Here is a 22,543-nt window from a genome sequence, read left to right as displayed (position 1 = left end):
TGACTTGTTTTGGTGAGCACACATCTTCACAGTTAAAAACACACGTCCACATTCACTGTTTGTTTTTTTTTATTTCTTACAAAATCACAGTTTAATAAATAGTCTGTAAAAATGAGTACAAAAGCGGTTTTCTTAACATTTCATATATGAATCACTCGTGACTTTCAGGTCAAAGGAGTCTTTAGTTGGATTTTTTTTGTCAGGAATGACATTTTCTTTTTTTTACAATCTAGTTTTGCTGAATTAAGGCCTCTTGATTTTGGCATCAGAACAATCTGTCAGTCAAATGTTTTGTATCTGAATTAGTGTAGAGTTATGAGCTCCCCTGGTTTCACAGTTCAGTCATAAAATAAATAAATTAAAAAATACACATTTACAAATAAATACCAAAATGGCTCAACATGCAGATGTCATCCCTTTGTCCTAAGATGCTGACGAAACTAAACACATTTCTAATGGTCAGTGTTTGACACTGCAGACATGATGCAACAGTAACAATGGCACATGAGGCTGCTTCATCGAAGGGGATTCCATCAACGGGAGAAATTATTCTTCTTCATCTCCTTCAGTCCTTTAAAGTATTAAAGAGGATAAATGTGGGCAAACGTTGGGAAATGATTCCTGAAAAATAAACATTTTGGTGGAATTCCCCTTTTTAAGAAGTTCAGGTGACAAGGAGTGCAATCCTGTGTTGTGAAAGACACTCTGACATCTTTACTGCATTACAGTGAAACCTCTGAGGGCGGACGCACACCTGAAGATTAAAGTCGGTTAAAGGAATGGACAGTTTGGGAAACATGCTAACTCACACTGGTGTTAGTTACTAAGACTGCTAGAGCTCTCATGTCCGTTTGTCCCGCATGAAGCTAACGGTACTGCCAGTGGCTAGCTGGTTAGCTTAGCATAAAGACAGGAGGCAGCCAGAACACCACTGTCGACAGGTAACAAAATCCTGCTGCCATTTCACTCATTTACAAGTTACGTCCCATTTATTTAATCCAGACCATAGACTGTGTTAAAGAAGTGGACATGGCAACCATGACATCACCCATTGGTTCGGAAGCTACCGCTTTGAAGCTATCACTCAATTGAATGGCGTTAGTAGCCACATATGAGTCAGAAGGATCCTGCTACAGCTACTAGTAGGCTCATAATGCCATTATCAGCCCATTAAATGGCCGTGTTTATTGTCAGGCGGCCTCTAGTTGTCGTGGTAATGTTGATGGAAGCAATGTATGGTAGTTAACGGCAAGAGATAAATAACTTGTGCCATAAATTACACGTTTATCCATCTAAAAGATAATTTTGCAAGTCAAGGAACTCGCAGTTTGTCATGGTACCATATATTTTTGTGTGAAACGGCAAACGACATTTCTCTTCACGCACAACATACATTCCCAGGGTCTCATTTATAAAACAATACCTAGGATCTACAATTTCTACAATCAGGCTTCCACCTCATCATCTACATCACTAATTTCCAGTCTCTAAAATGTTCGTAAGCATGGGTGAAAATTGCTCCCATCAAATCCGTTTTTATAGATCACAACTTTTGCATGGGAAGTGGCGCACGCCTCTTTCAGGCCTTGTTTTGTGAGCACGCAATTTTTATAAATGATACCCCTGGCTTTGTATCACCTAGGAAGTGAAAGAATATGCAAGACCCATATGAAAAACAAAGGCATTATAGCGTCAGCAAGAGACACAGTTATGGCCTCACTTACAGGTCTTGTGTAGTCTCTCTAATTACGTTTTTTTACAGTCTTATACTGAAGCAGTTTTACGACAAACTGACTTTTTCTACTTGCAAATTATCTTTTCATCTTGGGTGGAAAATATCATACCTGTAATTCATGGCACAATTTAAACAGGATCAAAAAGAAAAAACAAGTCTCTCGCCATTACCTAGCGTACATATTTTTTTAGAAATGAGGTCCCACATTGGTCCATTGGGCATTTGCCTCTCTGTAGCGAGATATAGGTTTGTTACCCTACTTTAGAAAAGTATTTATTTATACCCAAACCCTGATCTGTTTTTCTAACCCTTACCACATTGTTTTGAGCACCTAAATCTGTGTTACAGTGTTACAAAGCTACTAGTAGCTTCAGTAGGACCCTTCTGACCGATTTATTTTCAGCTGATAACACCCATTCAATCAAGTGATGACATTCAAAATGGGTGCAGTGTTTGAAGCCTCGAGTTTGACATTTTGTCCGTCACCATCTTGTCTTTTATTGGAGCTAGAAGTGACCATATTTGGATGATTGGGTGTAGCTATGGAGGATACACATTGCTATGCCTCTATCGTGACTGACAGGTCGCCCTGATGGCAACTTGTCAATCACAAAGGAGCACAGCTGTTTTTATTCTACATGGGACTATAATTTACTGAATAACATCATGTTGTAATGAAGAAGAAAGAAGAGAAACTAGTGATTGAGACCATAAACACGCGAGGGAATGGTTTACTGAGGTAAAAAATCAAGTGAAAAACGGTCATTTTCTCATTGACTTCTATGAAATAAGACTTTCTGCAACCATTGGAGTCGCCCCCTGCTGGTCAATAGAAAGAATGCAGGTTAAAGGCACTTCACATTAGCTTCACTTTCAAGAACCGGGGGCTACGTCCACTTCTTTGACACAGTCTATAATCCATACAAAAGACAAAGTATGCACTATTTACTGAAATCTTGTGGTCACCATGCTGTTGCTAGGCAACAACTGATTAAAAAAAATTAGTTTGAAATATAATTCGCTGTAACACATCATGTTGTAGCCATGTTTGGACAGAGCTAGGCTAGCGGTTTCCCCATGTTTCCAGTCTTTATGCTAAGCTAAGCTAAGCTAACTAGCTCCTAGCTTTGTGTTTAGCATGCAGACATGAGAGCAGCATCAAAGTGTATTCCCCAAAATATCCAACTAGTGTTTTATGAATCTTCCAGTGTGTGTCCACCCTGTACTACTGCAGAGGATTTCAACACTAAATTACTGCATATTATAACTCCTTTTGTTCATTCCAACAAAAGACAATTTTACATATTAAAAAAAAAAACCATGACAATGCAATTCAAAGAAATGAGAAGGCCTGTTTGATTTAGCCCCAAATCTCTGGAAGTTTTTTTTTTCTTTCTTTCTTTTCGAAGGGACGAGTTACTTTCACATTTCAGAACACCAGATGTTACAGTATTTAAAACACCACATTAATGATCTTTTCTCTGCAGATTCCATTTCCTTAAAGGTACACTGAATTTACAATAAGGCATATTCTAAACGTTTTCCCAATTCGCAGGTCAAACCTCGACCACTAACTGCATCTTCAAAAGCTAAAATTTGAAGCACATTTTTCAATTTATATTACAAAAATCAAAGACATTTTGCAGCTGTAACATTTTGACCCTTAAGATAAAATCCATCTACAAAGAACATTTTGCACGAGTTTCATGAGGGAGAGTCGTACGACCGATACAGATGATCTCAACTCTCTTGTGTATTTTCATATGAACAGATTTCACATCTTCACACAGACCGATAAGATTGTCACATTAACATAAGATGCTGCTAAAATCATATTGCTCCACGATGGCTGCATGAAAATAATAAATCTTCGGCTTAGTACAGCGGGCTTCAAACCAAGATGTTAATAAATAAATAAAGAGAGTTTTAAATGTGAACATGTGATGATTTCTCTAGCTTTTTGGTCAAAGGCTGTTTGATGATGCAGAGAGGCTGTACAGTGTCTGTCGTGGAAAACAACTGCAGATTTGGTGTTTTTATTTCTCAGACTGGACGTTTGCGTGAACGTTTATGCCGTTAAGTGACCCTCAGACACAGATTCTACACTACACGGGCTTCGATGAGAAAACGATCATCCCTCGTTCCTGATAAACGATCGTCCCGACGCTAAGCAAGACAGGCAAAGATCTCCTCCTCCTCGCTGCACCACCACTGCTCCTAACAACCCAAACTCATTATTGCTTGCATGTTAATACATAAAGTATGAGAAACCATTCTCGTCTCTGAAAACTAGAAATATTTCACAGTCAGACTCCAGCGTGAATGACAAGGGTCCAAACTTAAAGACAACAGAAAAAGCACAACTCTGCCTGTTTCTTTTTTTTTTTTCTCTGTGTTCCTCTCTGGTTTCTTTCTGCTTTAACAAGGACAGACTCCAGTTTGTGGGAAGAGACAACATGGACGTTTGCTGGTGTATTCAGGATGTAGCAAGTCACAAATTCTTTGGAGTTTCATTCGATAAGCCGAGATGATGGAGCCTGCGGGGCTTCTCATGTACTGTCCCGTCGCAGGATGCAATGTTTTCACACACTCTCTTTAGATCCAAATAAAGACACACACACACACATTTGTCACACACGCGCACTCGCACACACACGCTGCCTTTCTCAATGCAAAACACAATTGGCACAGATTATCAAAATAAATACCCTGGAAGCTTGGCACTATGCAAAAGAAACTTCACATTTTTTTTGAAAGAAATCTTATAAAAAACTATTGAATAATCTCAGTCTACTCCACGTTTTCGTTTATCCTCACTATTACTTATATACTATATGCTGATGAAGGTTACACCAGTGTCGTAAACCTCTGAATGACTTAACTACCACTGAAACAATATAGCTCCTATTCAAATAGATTTTTTTTTCCACAAACGTACATCAAAATGAAGTATCTAACATCTATCGGACTATAGATAGTGCTGTTGTCTGGTATGCATCTCTTTATAGTGCCTCTTAATTTTTTTCCTGCTCCCTCTTCTTTCAAACAATCAGTTCCTTAAACGTAATCTCTGAAACCCAGAAACAAAATCTCTGTAAGTTCTGGGGACAGATAAGAAGTCACCTTCCTTTGTGTTATCCCACCTCAGACAGATGTTTCTGCATCTGTGTGGACGTCTGTTGGTGCAGATTACCTCACAGGTGTCCCTCCAGGATGCTGGTGACAGCCTGGTCCAGTGAAGGGCCTGACGTGGCCCTGGTCGGGGCTGCAGAGGGGCCCTGCAGGCGCTGAAGCTCCAGGATGCTGTCGATGGCACTCTGTAGATGTTCACTGAGCATGTTGTCCTCTTGGAGGGGGGGAGGCGGCGGGCTGAACCGCTGCTCCGGGCGGGGGGATGCATCCAACCTGTAGCATTTCAGTTTCGGGGCGCTGACATCTCTGGGAGGCAACTCGAAGCAACCAACCTGTGGCTCTGGCATAGAAAGAGGGTTTGGGGCTTTTATTTTGGAAATGGGTGCTGTCTGTGGGACCTCCTCTGCGGTGTTACAAGGCAGAGCTCCGTTGGAGATCTCCTCATCATGCTGAGGACACTGGGGTGCTCCGTTGGGTGCCTGAGAGTGGCGTTCATTCACAGCTCCGCCGCCGTTGGTCAGCTGCCCCATGTGGTCCCTCTTGAGTCCAGGGTCGCAGGCCGAGTTGTGAACAACCTTACGGGAGCCGGACTCCTGCTTGATGGTGAGCCTGAGAGCCCCGCGGGAGCTGGAGCGGTACGTCTTCAGTCCCGGGGGCCGGTCGGACAGTCTGGTCCAGGCTGGTGGGGAGGAGGGGCTGCCGGAGGAGCACAGCTGGGAGGGGCCGGAGGAGTGGGCACCGTGGGGGGAAGACGCTGATGTAGCCAAGGCCGTCATGAATGATTCTGGAGTCAAGAGAAAAGAGCAGAAGATTGAACAACAAGCTGTCATCATGCAAACCGTTTTAAAGGGTCAGTTCACCCAAATGACCCAAATCATCTCATACAGCTATGCAGCTAATTTTGGTTTCAATTGCTTTGGTTTTTTGATATTATTCAAAATCTCAGATGTCAGGCTGAGTTACAGAAAAATGAGTTTAAAAAGACTCAGACAGAAGATATTTCCAAGAATACATAGTACCTGAGCGATTTCACTACTTGAAAAATCTTTTATTCAAGGCTGAAGCTACTTAAGGGAACATTTAAGGGGTATTTGGGGAAGATAAAGGCTTAATTCTAAATCTCCTCAAACCTATTACCCTCTTTATCCTGCTGAGGAGGATTAACTTTCCTCTATATGTCAGGTCCTGTTCTTGTAGCTTTCTGATGTCAAATCCTGTTAATCTTTCCAACTAATATCTCTTCATGTGCCTTATTAAAGGGATAGTTCTATCTTTTTAAGTTAGGTTGTATGATTGACTTATCCATAGTCATTTTATTACCTATGGAAGATGTTGGTCGGTACCCACCCAGTTTGGAGAGGCAGGCTGAGCAAAGAAGTCAACACGTCCCTCTCCCCAGCAATATAACGGCTTTAGTTACCTATCAGAAAGGGCTGTCTGTGAGCGAGGTAAAGCGGTTTCTTTTTTGTGTGGCTAAAATATGTAGTATATCGCTTAGCTTCTGTGGTGGTACTTCTGTCTGCTCCTCCAAACTGGGGGCATGCAGACAGACATCTACTTCATGTAACACACCGACTGTGGATAAGTACCTCATCCCAACCCCACTTCAAAAGATCCAAACAATCCCTTAAACGTGACCACGGAGCATCTGTTTGGGACTATGGATGAAAAACACGTTTGCATTAACGTGCACTTCACATTAAATAAATAAACGTAAGGGTTTTTGTTTTAGCTAAAGTTAACTATCACTTGTGAGTTGTATAATTTTTGTATTATTATTCCTTCAGAAGTCCAACAGCAGCCGAGCCTGACATTTAAGACTTTTCAAGTGCTTCCTTCCCCCTTTCCCAACTTTTTTAATTAACATAACAACCCTGCTTTAATTTGCTCTTAACCTCTCACATGTAATTTTCTCGTCATCACGCCGAGTCTCTCTCAGCACGACCCTGCTCCACATTTACACAGCTTAATTACATATTCACACCTGGGAGCTGCTCTGGAGCAAATATGGAGGTTAAGTGCCGCGCTCCGAGGCACGGATAAATTAGTTTATGAGAATAAATTGGGAAGTGTCACTGATTCACTTTTCCCGTCCATATTTTCTGTCTCAGTCTTGGGATTTGAATCGTTCTCAGCCAAGAAAAATAACACATTTACGTAGGTGTGTAATAAGGTAGATGGTGATGATGGTTGGCACTGACCTGGGTCTCTGCGGACTCTCCGTCTGTCCTCCGCTAAAGCGCATCGCTCAGCCTGGAGGAAGAGGCGCTCCAGCATCACCATCTCTGCTGACGGACTCTCCTGCTGTGGAAACCAGTTCATACTCCGTCAGACACACAAAGCATCATCTGTCTGCTCCAGGACTGGGAAAACAACTCTGTGGGATCTTTGATTTGGTGCATTTAATTTTCTCACTGCCCCATGATAATGACTCAGCCCACATAAAACCAATTACAAACCGAAGATGGCCGGTCTCAGAAGGAGCTCACTTACTCAACAGTTACTGACGCAGTGTGTTGAATCTTACCTGGGCTTCTCTAACTAGTAGCTGCCTGTATTTGTTGACCATGTCCTTGGTGCGTTTCAACAGGAAACCAGACACAGTGTCAAACTCCTGGTCCACTGTGAACACAGAAACATTATCAGAGTCAGATCAGCTGTTGACAAAAAGTTTGTGGGACCTGAAGAACTTACGGAGTCATCAACAGGCATCAAGTATGTACAAAGTTCTACACCGCTGTTTACCTTACACCAGTTTGTATTGTTGGAGGATGTGGAGCTGGACTGATCGGTCAAGTAAGGTTTTTCCCTGGACTCTGACCAGGGAAATACCAGTACCAATGCCAGTACCCTTAAAGTGATGCCAATACCAATAGAGTCGTTAATTCAATACCAGTGGAGTGGTGTGTATACTTCCAAATGTTTTGGTGGCATCTCTGCGGTAGACGTTGAATTGACCATTCGAGGAGGAGAGTAGCTCTGGAGATGGGAGCAACAGAAAGTTTGGTGATCCTGCAAGGAGTTGAGATGGTCTAGGATCAGACCCCACTACATGCAGGTCAAAGGCAGGTATTGTTTGACTGGAGATGTTTCAGTACTACTTGGTACTCGGTTATTTAGGTCGATACCTTAAAGGTATTTAGTATCGATACCTTAAAGGTATTTAGTATCGATACACAGCCTTACTTGTCACCATCTACACTGCTGAGGTCAGGCCATGTCTGGAGAATGACAGTGTCCTTCTGGAGAGGATGCAAAAATGGGTCCTCAGTGTCATCTCTTAAGAGTGCACCCCTCCACTTCAACTCCCATCCCTTTAGAGCAGGAGGGAACAGGCAGCCACTCAGCTAGTCAAAGAGATGACACATCTACACCATCATTTGCTCCCACAGACAGCACAAACAGACAGCTTCGGAGCAGCAACAAGCTCACACGTCCAGTGCAGAGCAAACAGGCTGAAAGCAGAAACCTGTCTGCTGCAGTCAGACTTTATAGAGCTGAATGGGACAAAGATGGATAGCTGAACATTTGGGATTTGTTCTGTTTGTTATATTGTGTTTTTTTTTTTCTTTTTTAGTGTGTTTGTGTTGTGTATTTGTTGTGTTATGGCATTTTAAAATGTTTGCCTCTGCAGAAAAATACACCGCCACACACTTCCAGTAGGTCATAATTGATGACTGAGTGGAATTACTTTTGTTTGAGTCTTAACACTGTGTTTTAGGATAATTCTTTATTATATTAGAGCTCACTAACCTAAATTGAAGTCATCCTGAGTGGGCAGGTAACCGGCGCAGGTGTGGTACGGCAGCAGGCGCCTAACAGCGTCCTTCAGTGTGGAAAAGGCCGGGCCGGTGAAGGGGGTCTGAACCGCTGTGTGGTCCAAACAGATCTGCTGCTGGAACCTGAAGGACACGACGGCAACTGTGTTAACCTGAGCTGCTGCAGACTGGTAAGGTAATAAAACACGGCGTTGTACTTTTTAATATTTACTCTCTCGTACTGAGTGATGTAATGTAACAGTTATTCAGTACATACAAAAATTAAATACATAAAATAAGCTGATGTCAGTGAACTTTAGTGACATTTTCTATTTCATGGTTTCATCCGACATCACAGAACTTCTTACCTGTGCCTGCGCATTGCTGGTGTGAGCCTCTCCTCTCTCTGCTGCTCCAGAGGACCTGCCAGCTGGCAGCCAGAAAACATTTTGGATGAGATCAAAGGACGGAGACAGGGGAGCACTTTCAGGTCATTAATAATAAGTTTGCCGCATTTAACAAATAATCATTTCAAAGCTTCCTGTCTCTGTTTCAAGACCGGAGCCAATTCATTTTCACCCAGAGGGGAACTTATTTAAATCATTACAGAAATTTAAATATCCCGAAAATAAATTACATAGGTTATATAATATAATTAGAGTTGAAATGATTTGTTAAACACTTAGTGGGTCGACAGTAGGGCTGCATAATGTGCATCAAAAAATTATATTGTGATTATTTTGACAGATATTGGGACTGTGGTAGGAGTCATGATTTTAGTGGGAATGGCAATTTTTGCATTTTATTTTCACTGAAAAAACATATACATAAAAATGAGGATGATGTGATTTTTCTTGGGTCTGTACCTAACAAGCATGCTCCCTTATGTCTGGAATATGACTTGTAGATGAGGGCCTCTCTGTAGCACCACAATGCTTCTTTTATTATAATGGTACGTTGTGACACATTTTACTTTTATCAGTATTGCACTTAGTCATATTGCAAATTTGAAAATATTTTGATTTATTGTGCAACTCTTGTCAACAGCAACTTTTTTGATAATTGTCATATATTGTGGGAGGTAAAAATGGCCAAAAGTGTTCAGGTTTCGTCTTGTAATATTAGAATATTTGCTGTTTTTATCAATTGTCTATCATAGTAAATTTAATATCTTTTGGTTTTAAACTTTTGGTCAGACAAAACGAGACACTTAAATATGTCAGCTTGGGCTTTGGGAAGTTGTGATGGACACATTTATGACATTGTGTTGACTGAACGATTTATCAATTGATCAAAAAATTAACTGACAGATTAATTGACAATGAAAATAATCTTTAGCTGCAGTCCTTAAGATAATATATATAATTTGTCTTTATATGCAACATATTTTACATTCGGTTATGTTTGGATTAAATTTAAGTATTTGGGATTTTTCCAACATCCACATAAAACAATAACCATCAAAACCTTTAATGTATAGGCATTTCTGTACAGTATAAAGCACTAAAAACCATACTTCACACTGATCTTCCTTTGCAGTTTTCCACATTATTATTATTATTTAGGATGTATTAATTTTAAGGCAAAACGTTCTGACAAATATATGTTTGGTATTTTGATATCTACTTGCAAGAAAGCCCTCACAAGGTGCTGGTTGCTTCCTGAACACCCCACATTAGGGGAGTAGATAGATACCATAAATTATATTCATATTATGGAAAAGATTATTTTTCTCTTCATCTTTAGAAACCATTTGTTTTAAAAAAAGAAATACGTAACACCCTTATGGCCTGATTTTGTGTAGGTATCATACAAAACACCAATTGACTGTTTTCTGTTGTTTTGTTTCCTCAAGTCTCCCTGACATATATTTCATGGTGCTTATATGTACACTTAATTTCTCCCAAAATGTACAAAGTTCTTAAATTTTGAAGAAATCTGAACAGCAGGGGAAATTATTGTGTTTATTAGGATGTACAGTATCTCACATAAGTGAGTACACCCCTCCCATTTTTGCAAATATTTCATTATATCTTGTCATGGGACAACACTATAGAAATGACACTTTGATATAACTTAAAGTAGTCAGTGTACAGCTTGTATAGTAGCATAGATTTACCTTCCTCTGACTTGGTATGATTTTCGTAAACTGCTGTCAGAAAAAAAAAATTCTAATCACATTTTTGACATCATAAGGAAAGATATTATATTTCTTACAGCCCAGACACACCAAACCAAGATCAAAGAACTAGTGGTGACTGTTGCATCTCCTCACGCACCATGTCTCGGCCAAGACGTTGCACTTCAGACAACTAGCACCTACGTTTTGCGCTTGTGTGAGAGGAATTAACTCTCCACACCAGCAGGTGAGAGATATCTGTATTCGTGCCTTGAAAAGGGAAACCAGAAGACCGAAAGGACAGATTCAAGTCGCTAGTTAGCACATTAACAACATGACTCGATGTTGAAAGAACAAATTAAGTTTACCGTGCACTAGTGAACAATAACACAAACAGTTACAAACTGTTTCTGCCAAAGAGCTCAGTGGCTAAAAAAGAAAATATCAGATATATCAAGTTTGTTTTAATTTCGCCTTCTTGACTTAAAATGCTTGCTTTCCTCACATCACATCCGTTTTTCGTCTTGTTCACTGAGCTGAACTGCCAATCAGAATGATTTCATCCACTGATGCCAATTCAACATGCTGACAAGACAACAAGGGCCGACAGATGCTCACTGACAACTGAAAATTGACCAATGGCTGACCATCAGTGTGGTGTGGAAACAGAAGTAGCTGTCTCTCACCTTGGTGCTGGTTTGCTGACTCGTCTGGATGGGGGCACACTCTCTGGGGGCCGGGGGCCCATGAGCCTGGACACCCTGGGCTGCAGGAGAGGGTGGATGGACATCGAGAGTAAACGGTTTACTCTCCACGACCAAGGCAGCTGTTGGCTCTGCAATGGAGGACATGATGACAATGATGACAGAGGCGATGGCGATGATGATGATGATGATTGTATGGCAGATCATAATAATGATGATGGTTAGAGCGAGTCGCTCTGTGTCATATTCTAAATGAAACTCACTGTTTTGTGTGTGCTGTTGGACAGCGGAGTCGTCTCCTCCTTTGGAGAGACTAGCAGACGCAGCCGTGGGATCAGGCTGCTGCTGAGGCACCGAGACACGCAGAGGGGGGGGACTGCTGTGGACTGACGGGTTGACCGAGGACTGAGGCTGGGAGACAGACGACTGCTGGACCTGGACCTGGAGCTGGACCGGAGGCTGGGAGACAGATGACTGGATCTGCACCTGGTTCTGGGCGAATAAGGCCTGTGAGACCTGGAGCTGATGGGGAACCTGGTACTGGACTTGGGGCTCAATGCGAGGCTGGGGGGCTGTGATCTGAGGGACCGAACTCTCGGGACCAGGCAGAGTGATTTGAGGGGAGAAACTCGTCGGAGCTGGTCTCTCTGAGTCCTGAACGGGAGGGGAGGAGCAGATCAGCGGTGTGTCCTCTGGGTTTGAGTGAAGTGGAGAGGCCTCGACACACTGGTCAGACATCACAGTGTGGGCGTCCTGACCGGAGACTGTGTGGGTCTGTGGCTGGGTCTCTCTTTCATTGGCCACCGGGGACGCCAGCGACTCCATCGGCACTACCGGCAGCGCTCCAACCAACAGTTCAGATGTGATAGGAGAACTAAGTGCTTGCTGTGGTAGAAATAAGATGGAAAAACTGCAGTTAGATAAATCTTTTTAGATTGAATTTGAAGCTCATAGTTCCATGGCGCATGAAACCTCATCACTGAGCACTGTAACCAACATATAAACGTAAACCAGCACAAGACATTCATCACTGAGTCAGGAGGAATCTGTTGCAGCTCTGACCTGTTGCAGATGTTGCATAAAGGCCTCGTTCTGACTCATCGACTGCGTCACCTCCTCCATTACTTGGGTCATGTCTGCTGGGGGCATCAAAAGTTTAGGGATCTCCACAGCTGGATCGGGGGCCAGAGGAGGTTCAGGGGGAGGCTGCAGGACTGTGACTACAGGAGGAGAGGAGGACTGCAGCCCTGCAGAGGTGGGCTGCACCGAGACGTGCTGGAGGACATGTCCATAGGGCTGCAGCAGAAGAAAATAAAGACATCAGAGCTGGTTATTAAAGCTGAATTTAACTGCAAAATACCTATTTTAACATTACAGTGTGGGCTGTGTCTCCAGTTTGGAGAAGCAGACTGGACTACCGCCACAGAAGCTAAGCAATGTACTGCTGTGGACAGTTCATACTGTGTCAGCCTCCTGTTTCATCAGGGCCAGCTTTGTGTGTGTTTCCCCTGGTCGGTCTGTCTGTTCGCTGTGTCTTGCAGGTCCTGGTGGTGGTACTGCTATTCAGTGCATAAGCACCCATCATTGGCACTGCATGAAGACTAGGGATGAGTTTCGTGTGAGTTAGATTTGGACAGGCAGATTACGTGGGGGGGGGATTCACACTCTTCTTTTTGTGGGTTGATTGGACCCTTAGCGCACGAGGTTGCCACTTGCTTTGACCCACGGGTTTATGGGTTACTCTATATTTAGAATATTTTAACCACTTTGCCTTTCCGTCACATAGCTCTTTCAGACAGGGACCTAAAGCTATCATAGCAATCTATGCTCTCTTCAAAGCCACACTCAATTGACAAAAACAGTGATTTTACCTCGCAGAACACAGGAGTTCTGGTCTACCACTGCCACAATCAGTTACTTTGTTTGTGCTATTTTGTGACTTTGGTGAATCTGAACTAACCCTTTAAAACCCTTAAGTCCCATAATAATATAAACAAACTAAGTGAAAGAGGCAGCAGTAGACCAGCAACTCTTGTGTTCGGCGAGGTAAAATTACTGTTTTTGTCAATGGAGGCTGGCATTAAAAGAAGTGATATAACAGCTTCCATTCCTTGTCGACAACTGCTGTCTGACAGCAAGGTGAAGTGGAGAAAATACTGTAAATATAGTGTAGACTTAAACTGATCATATTTTTTTTAGGTGGCTAATGTACATTTTGCTGCTGTCCCTGTTCACAGCAGTACATTGCTTAGTTTATGTGGCGGTACTCCTGCCTGCTTCTCCAAACTCAACCTGAACTATCCCAAATATCTTAAAACTTGTATAGCAGTACTTTTTTGTCTTATGTATGAAAATCACTTGGTTGAAACTTGTGTAATCCATCATAGTGAACATCAAGTCTGCATGATTTATTTGTCAATGTTACAATTATCATTACATGGGAATGCAGTTCAGGTGCAGACGGATTTCACAGGAGAACTCCAGCTATTTAGTGACACAGTTTCACAAAGTTGCAAGCAGCAGATTAAGACATGTATAGTCAAAATCAAAGCTGCACAGGCAGAGATATCTTGGCTTTCAGCTCCTTGTGTGGGTCAAGCTTTAAAAACACATTTCCCAAAATGTAACATCTTTTTGTTAAACCCTTTCTCACTGGTAGATGCCCACGTATTTTAACTCCACGTTCCCAGTTTGTAACACAAGCTTTCTGTTAAGTGTTTTCCTTCAAGCCTGAGCCAAGGCAGGTTATTTATATTTTATTTGATTTTGGATTGCTCCCTCTAGAGCCACAGTTGACACTATACAACTGTTTCACAGGCTGAGTAGGACTCCTTGGGATGAGTAAACTGATCATCATACTACGATAATATCACACTGACAAAAATTGATCCAGACTTCATTTTCACTGTGATGGATTACATCATCCAAGCAAGTGTTGAGCGTCTGCTTACTGAACCAAGGTACAACAGCAACATTAAGCTGAAATAAATTCAAATGACTAAAACACAGCAGCATTAATTGCCAACCTCTGAGACAGAAACGGCAGCTCACCTGTGGTAGCTGGTGGAACGTCTCCTCTGAGCTGCTCCTCTCCTCTTGAATGGCTCTTTCTGGCAGCAGTACCACGGAGGCCTGCTGGAGGCTCAGCTGTCCTTCTGTCACTCCTCCTGTCTGAGGAGCAGGGGCCTGTGCAGCAAAAGGCAGCCCCTGAACTACTGAGGGGCCGTTGACGATCGAGATGGAAGTGAGATCTGGGGGAAGCACCCCTGAACTGTTGATCAAGGTAATGTGGTTTCCAAGAGCAGGACTGTGGACCAGGGTGGTACGCTGCCCCTGCCCTCCTGGAGTGTAGGTTCCAGCCAGCTGCGCTGGCATCTGGAAGACAGTAGGGGGCGCTGACTGTAGCTGCAAAGGTCCTGAAAGCACAGTGGCCTGGCGGAGCGCTAGCTGCCCTGAAGGCGTGGTGAAGACGGGGCTGAAGTTCAGCTGTCTTTGGGGCACAGTTAGGATCTGAGAGCCTTCTACCAGCTGCCCAGTTGAGGGATTCACACTGTGGAGAGACGGGCCATGGTGACTGGGGGTCAGCAGCGGTCGAGCTGCACTGGCAGACTGGGAGATCGTAACAGGGGACTGGCCTGGAAGAAGGAACTGGTTTTGGCCTTGGAAGAGTCCCTGAGGCTGCAGCACAAAGGAGCCGCCCTGGTTGACCAGCTGCAGGCTGACTGGTTTGGGGAGCTGCTGGGTGGGCTGCTGCGGAGGAGCTGCAGGCTTTTGGCCTGGAGGTTGGGAGAGTAAAATATTTGGTGAGGCAGTCCCAGGGACAAATGTAAGACCTGGAGTGTGTTTTGGCCCAGAAGGCTTGGGGCTAATTTGAACCAGTCTGGGCTGAATGCTGATAGGCAGTTTGGGTTGAATGGGAAGAGGGGCACGCTGCAGGACGATGCCCGGTGCTGCTGCTGCTGTTGCTCTCAGGGTTGGGGTGATAAGAGGGCGACTGGTCATACTGGGAACAGCCTTGTGGATGATCATACTGGACGCCTGGGCAGGACTCAGAGAGAAGGAGGTCTCTGGAGAAGCAGCAGGGAACACGTTTCCAGGCAGGAGCCCCATCAGCTGAGGAGGGGCAGCAGGTTTTAGAGAAGGGCAGCCTGGCCCGACAGCCAGGAGGGAGGGCTGCGGGGGCTCCACTGCTGCTTGGGTGTCCCTGGGCAATGCCTGGGTGATGGGCAAGGTCACAGACTTGGGTATGAATGGTACGGTGGGTGGGGAGAGGAGAGGGGCAGGTGAGTACAGCGACAGGCTGTCCCCAGGTTGGGCCAGACCTGCCTCCAGAGCCATGGTCTGCTCTGTGATCTCAGCCTCCTGCAGGCTCTGCTGGAGGATATCACACGCCACCTCTGCCTCCTCCGCTTCCTCCACCTCTCCCTTCTTTGCCTCAAATCCAGCCTCCACAGGTGTCCCACCCTGCACCACCTGTGGGTCTTCTCCACCCTCCGGCGATGACAGGAGGGCCTCCTCCAGGAAGGACAGATCCACACACCCAGGTGGAGGTGTGTCTGGGGAATCCCTGCCATCTCCCAGCAGAGAGACTGGGCTCTGGGGGAGGAAACAGTGGGAGACAGAAAGAGAGGTGCAGACAACAGGATAGAAGAGAGAGAGTGAAAAGGAGGGGAGAATAGTGTGGTTAGCAGGAGTTAAGAGGAAGCACTTTCAGGCACAGAAGGAGAGAAAAAAAAAATCGTTCTCCTGGGGAAAATGCTGGTTGTTGTGACGCTGCTGGCTGTGGATCCAGACACTCACCGGGGCATCTGTGAAGAGGGAGGGCTCCCCAGAGGAGGAGTTAATGAGCAGGTCTTCAGTCTGCAGCTGGTGGGATGAAATGAGTCGATTTTTAGGCAGGGCTCGCAAAGTCGTGGTGAGAAATGCACGCAGTATTACATTCCGACTTTCTTTCACACTGTCAGCCCTCCTCCACACATCTCGCACGACCGTGAGCCAAGAAATATTCCCATCTCAAATTTATCATTTGCACTATTGATTTTTTTTTATTTGAGTCCCTCTCTATTTAACACTCCTTTGTTACCTCATTGGTCCCATGAAGGAAGTCGTTCAGGGCTTGGGGGTCACTGCAAAGACGGAGAGGAATCACAGTCAGTTCAGTCTTATTGAATATTTGGTGCAAGTCAAGGATTCTGCACATTCGAACAAACTACCAGTTTTAACGTTAAATCATATACCGGTATAACAAAACCCTGCCCGGTTTACTTTCGATCATCTACAGGATCATTTTTATTCCGTTGGATCAAAGTACGAATCAGACAGACTCACCACAAAACATCAAGTAGACAAGTCCCATCTTCATCCTCCATGTCAACTAAAAGGAAGAGGAGGAAAAATAAAATCACATGAACAACATTTACTGGGAGGAAGTATAAACCACTGCATCACACACATTTTTACTTTCATTATCGATTAAATTAGAGGTTATTCTAGATGGTGATTTTAATTTTTACAGTCTCCAATGACATTGCTTCCTAAATTTAACATTCTCATCTTGGTATATGAGCTCATAATGGCCTTCCTCCACAGTGCACATCAGACATGCTCTCAGTTAATATCCAGCAAATCTCAGGTCACAAGTAATCAGCCTTCATCATTTTTTACAGCATTTATAGATTTAGAAATTCACTGGTCTCCTAAAGCAAATCTACGTGTGCCTTATTAATGTACGTGCATGGGTGTATGCACTTTGTACTTATTCTCTCTCTATTGTTCTATTATTCAGTAAGGCACCTCCAACTGCTTTTGTGTGAACTTGTGTGTGAACTTCTTGTGAATGGATTAATTGTTTGATTTATAAAAAGCCAGAAATTTGTGAAATTTGTGAAAAATCGCTAGTTCGTGGAGCACAAAACACCAAGTTTAAATTGTTTTTGTGTTGGATCAACTGTCCAAAATCCAAAGAAATGCAATTTACAGTGATGTAAAACAGAGAAAAGTGGAAAATCCTCACATTTGAGAGGCTTGAAGAAGTGACTAATTGGCATTTTTGCTTGATAAATGACTTGGATAACTGTTCAAAACAAAACAAAACCAGTTGCTTCAGAATGAACTGTTGTCCAGACCATTGTTTCCAACCCAGTCACAGAACAGATGTCGGCATTGTATGTTTCTGCAAACCACATGTATGTCACACTTGTACTTTTCTTATGTAGCAGATTAGTTGAAACTTTACGATTCAATTTTGAATTTCACGTTGTGACAAGGCTGTGGTTAATGTGGTTAGGTTTAGACACAAAAAACACTTGGCTTCAGTCGTTACGAGCACAGCTGGAAATGTCCCAAAGTCTCATGAAAACACACCTGCTTTTGTCGCGACAAACATCGCTGGACATATCCCAAACTCTCGTTAAAAAATACACTGCTACATACGTGGCTGTTAATGTCCTGAACTCTCGTTAGAAAAACGGATTTGTCGCTACAAAGATGACTAGAAAGGTCCCAAACTCTTGTCAGAATATACTTGTTTTTGTTGCTACAAGCATGGCAGAAATTGTCCCAAACTCTCATTAAAGAATATCCGCTTTTGTTGCTAACATGTCTGGAAATGTCCCTAATTTTTGTTAAAAAATACTTGCTTTTGTTGCTACAAACACGACTGAAAATGTCCAAAACTTTCAGTCAAAAATGCCCGCTTTTGGTGCTGTAAACATGGCTGGAAAAACCTGAACTTGCATTAAAAAACATCCACTATGTCATGACAAGCATGGCTGGAAATGTCCCGAACTGTCATTAAAAAATACCTGGTTTTGACGCTACAAGCATGGCTGGACATGTCCTGACATGTTATTAAAAACACCTGCTCTTGTTGCTACAAATATGGCTTAAAATGCCTTCTCATGTTGTTAAGAAATGCAAGCTTTTGTTGCTATCACCATGGCTGGAAATGTCCCAAACTGTGTGTAAAAAAAAAAGCATACCTGAGACCTAAGACATACCTGAACTCTCGTTAAAAAAAAATCACAGCTATGTTGCTACAAGCATGGCTGAAAATGTCCCAAAATCTCATTAAAAAATGTTTGAGGAGCTGGTAATGTCCCGACATGTGGTTTAAAAAACACCAGCTTTTATCGCTAATGTTTGATTTTGTTGCCACAGACACAGCTGGAAATGTCCTTACTGTTGTTTAATAAACACCTGGTTTTGTCGCTACAAGCATGGCTAGGTGTGTCCCAAACTCTCATTAAAATATGCCCGGCTTTGTCTCTACAACCATGTCTGGAAATGTCCTGATACACTAAAAAAATACCTGCTTTTATCGATACAAACACGACTGGAAAACTACCGACCAGGTTTGTTGTATGTTGGTCTTGGGCAGCGGTCTTGCCTACATGCCATGCCATCAGTTAGTGTATCCCTGGTTTGCAGAAATGTACAATGCCAACATTGTATTCAGGCAACTTGGCTGGTGTTCTCCAACCTTTTGACTTGTGACCCTTTAAAATAAAATTTGTGACTCCTTATCACAGCTGCTGGCCTCAGTGTGGACATGAACTGTCAAAGAGTGATTTTCTCCCTCACATTGTTTTATTTGAGTCATTTCACAAGAACAAAATCAGAAAAATCTAGATCATGTTGTGTTACTGACTCCTGCAGTCCCTTAAATGTGAGAGTCCCAACACCACAGGATGGGAATCACTGGACAGATCACCATCCCACCCAGTTACACTCTCTCCTAATGATTCTGATTCATGTGTCCACTTCCCAGAAGGAGACAGACCACAACATGGACCTACTTCATATGTGAGAGGCCCCATACAGAGCGGTCGAGCTGAGTTCTGGTGGTGGCCTCATGGGAAGTCGTGGCCGGGCTTCAGTGTCTGGAGGCGGAGGGATGCCAGGCCGAGGCGGCGGGACGGAGACGGAGACGGAGACGGGTCCTCCCTCTGCTGCTGGGGCATCGCTGCGTCTTCACGGTGCGGGAAGCCGGTGGGAGAGGCTGGAGGTGAGGAGGAGGAGGAGGAGAGGGGGAGGAGGAGGAGGGATTCACAAACACACACCACCACATGCTGTCAGGTCANAGGAGGAGGAGGAGAGGGGGAGGAGGAGGAGGGATTCACAAACACACACCACCACATGCTGTCAGGTCACTTGAGGTTACCACCAGCCAAAACACATTCTCATCTCAGCGGTGAGACATAAGATCAATACATGATTCATCAGTTTCTCCTCAGCTGTGGGCACACTTGGTGTGATCAGACACCTGAAGGGACCGGACCAAATCTTTCCCAATAATCGCGTCATAGTGTATCGATCATGCCTGACGCTGATGAGGAAAATGGAAGCTATTGTTGTGGCTATGACAGACATGAGATCTGAGCGCCTCAGCTGTAAATAGACGGCTCCCCCTGCGTCTTGGATGTGACTTGTCCTCTCCTCATGGCTGCAAGGGAAAAAAAGCAATGTGGGAAAAGCTCGGCACAGTTCAAGCCAATTATAACATTACTCACTGCCTCGCGCTCAATTTCCAGGGGAGGTCCCTTAAATAAAACAAGACAAACCTCCCTCTCCGATGCCGATGCTGACATATTTTTGTTTACAACACGACAACCGCATTAACACCCTCGAGGTACCGCATCGCCCAATGAAATCCAGGCAAACGACCCCTCATCTAAACCTGCAGCGGCAAGTGCATGCTATTCTCTGGCAATAACAGGACCAGGATCCAGTGATGCATTTGTAGGTTACGTAAGGTGAATGTGTGTTCATGTGAAATTAATGTCCCAAACGATGCAGGATGCGGAGCCGCTGTTTGCTCCTGCTGGTATTTGTCTGCTGCTTTTTTTTTTTTTTTTTTTTTTTTTTGCTTTTTTTTTTTTTTTTTTTTTTTTTAAAATGATTTTCTCCTCCTGAGTGGGACCACGGCAGCTGACGCCTGCTGTAAATCATATCGCGGTAACAAAAGATGCCTTGTGTTAAATATCATTTCCACACTGCCAGCCCCGAGCGATTCCCTTATCGTTGTGCCATTAGAGTAATTCCGCAATTCAGAAAAAACAAGCAAGAGGAGGTAAAAAAAACTCACCCCTTCTTTGTGGTTTATTGTCCTGTCAAGCGGGCCTCTGCGCCATCGATTCTCACTCAGTGGTCTTTTCAGATGCTAAAAGGAGGAGAGGGGGTGGTGGTGGTGGTGGTGGTGGAGGGGGTGGTGGATGGGGTAGGGTAGGGTGGGATGAAGGAGGAGGAGGAGGAGGAGGAGGAGAGGGGTGTGGAGGGGGGTACCGGGGTGGGTGTGAGAAACAGACTGGGAGAGCCGATCACAACACAAAGGTGGAGAGGAAAAAACAGAGGAGGCGAGGATCCAGCTTCAGCTGACCGCCTCCTGCGCTCCGTCAGCCACCGGCACACACTTCACATGTCCCCGCACCTCACCGCGGAGCTCCCTCATCCCAGATACAGATGTTTCTCGTACATTTTATTGATTTTTCTTCCTTTAATTCCCCCGAGTCCGGAGAACTGTAAATACTTTCTCAGGCAGAGTGGTTAAAAATCAATATTTAGAGACGCGCTAATGTGCCACTGTACTGTGCCTAAAGGAGGAAATTACTATGTGCAGCACTGCAAAGCACATAATCATCCCTACACGTGTCTATGTACTGTTAAGGCAGGAGACAGAAGGAAAGAGATTAGAAAGAGACAGAAATTGGGAATAAAACAGTGAAAGACGAAAAATCCAAAAAGAAGAAAAGAGGACAGACATACAACCAATGAAATCTGCAAAGATAAAAAGAAAACGCAGAGCACGTAGACATCCTACAGTCATAACCAAACAGTTCAAGAGGGGAGGGAAGAAAAAAATAAAAGAAGGAAGGAAAAATAAAGATAACAATAAAAGGAATAGGAACATGCATTTGAAAGAAAAAAGGAAAGAGCAAGACAGGACAAAAAGAAATGAAACCAATTAAATTTGCAAAGATAAAAAACAACAACTGCAAACCACATTGACATCCTTAGTGTCACCTCTCTATTGTCAAAATCCAAACTGTTCAAGAGGGAGAAAAGACAGACAAAATAAAGATAAAGAAATAAGGAATAAGGAAAGTCACAAACATGAAGGGGAAAAAATGGGGAAAATGAAAAAAGAGTAAAGACGGGACAGAAAGAACTGAAACCAATGACATTTACAGAGTTAAAAAAAACTGCAAAGCACATTATAATCCTTGCTAACACTTGTCTAGATACTATTAAGGTGGGAGAAAGAAGGAAAGAAATTGGGAAAAGACAGAAATTAGGGATAAAACAGTGAAAGACGAAAAATCCAAAAAGAATAAAAGACAGTACTGAAATGAAACCAATGAAATTTGCAAAGAAAAAAAAGATGCAGAGCACATTAACATCCTACAGTCAAACTCAAACTGTCCAAGAGGGAGAAAAAGACAGAAAAAATAAAGATAAAGAAATACAAAATAAGGAAAGTCACAAAAACATGAAGAAAAAAAAACAGAAAAATGTAAAAGAGAAAAGACAGGACAGAAAGAAATGAAACCAATGACATTTACAAAGATTAAAAAAAACTGCAAAGCACATTGTCGTCCTTACTAACACTTGTCTATATACTGTTAAGGTGGGAGAGAGAAGGAAATAGACTGGGAAAGATAGAAATTAGGGATAAAATGATAAAAGACGAAAAATCCAAAAAGAAGAAAAGACAGGACAGACATGAAACCAATGACATTTGCAAAGATAAAAGAAAATGCAGAGCACATTGACATCCTACAGTCAAAACTAAACCGTTCAAGAGGGAGAAAAATAAAACAGAGAAAAAGCAGGACAGTAAGAAATTAACCAGTGACAGAAAAGCTTAATTTTTTAAAAATCTGCAAAGCAAACTGACATCCTTAGTGTCAGTTACCCACAGTCAACACTTAACTGTTCAAGAGGGAGAAACAAATGTACAAAGACACAAAAGGAATGAGAAAAGTAACACAAACATGAATTTGACAGAAAAAAGGAAAAAGAGAAAGAGGACAGGAACCAGAGGTAGAGGAAACATTTCATTTTTAATCTTCCCACACAGGCAGTGTGTTTTGAAGGT

General features: G+C 43.2%; 1 protein-coding gene across 1 annotated transcript; it reads right to left on the bottom strand.

The window, feature by feature from the left end:
* Positions 1 to 88: 88 nt before the first annotated feature.
* Positions 89 to 19,438, bottom strand: si:ch211-168d23.3 (BRD4-interacting chromatin-remodeling complex-associated protein). Its single transcript, XM_050062591.1, has 13 exons — positions 19,245 to 19,438; positions 16,777 to 16,822; positions 16,532 to 16,574; positions 16,249 to 16,314; positions 14,500 to 16,044; positions 12,511 to 12,744; positions 11,712 to 12,333; positions 11,431 to 11,579; positions 8,994 to 9,055; positions 8,621 to 8,769; positions 7,395 to 7,489; positions 7,069 to 7,171; positions 89 to 5,651 (listed from the first exon to the last, which is right to left on the bottom strand). Exons 2-13 carry the CDS (start codon positions 16,815 to 16,817, stop codon positions 4,930 to 4,932), a joined length of 3,831 nt encoding a protein of 1,276 aa, XP_049918548.1. The 5' UTR covers positions 16,818 to 16,822; positions 19,245 to 19,438; the 3' UTR covers positions 89 to 4,929.
* Between the last annotated feature and the right edge of the window lie 3,105 nt (positions 19,439 to 22,543).

This window comes from Epinephelus moara, chromosome 14 (genome assembly GCF_006386435.1).
Source record: "Epinephelus moara isolate mb chromosome 14, YSFRI_EMoa_1.0, whole genome shotgun sequence".
Taxonomy (NCBI): Eukaryota; Metazoa; Chordata; class Actinopteri; order Perciformes; family Serranidae; genus Epinephelus; species Epinephelus moara.
This window is presented reverse-complemented; position numbering and strand designations above follow the sequence as displayed.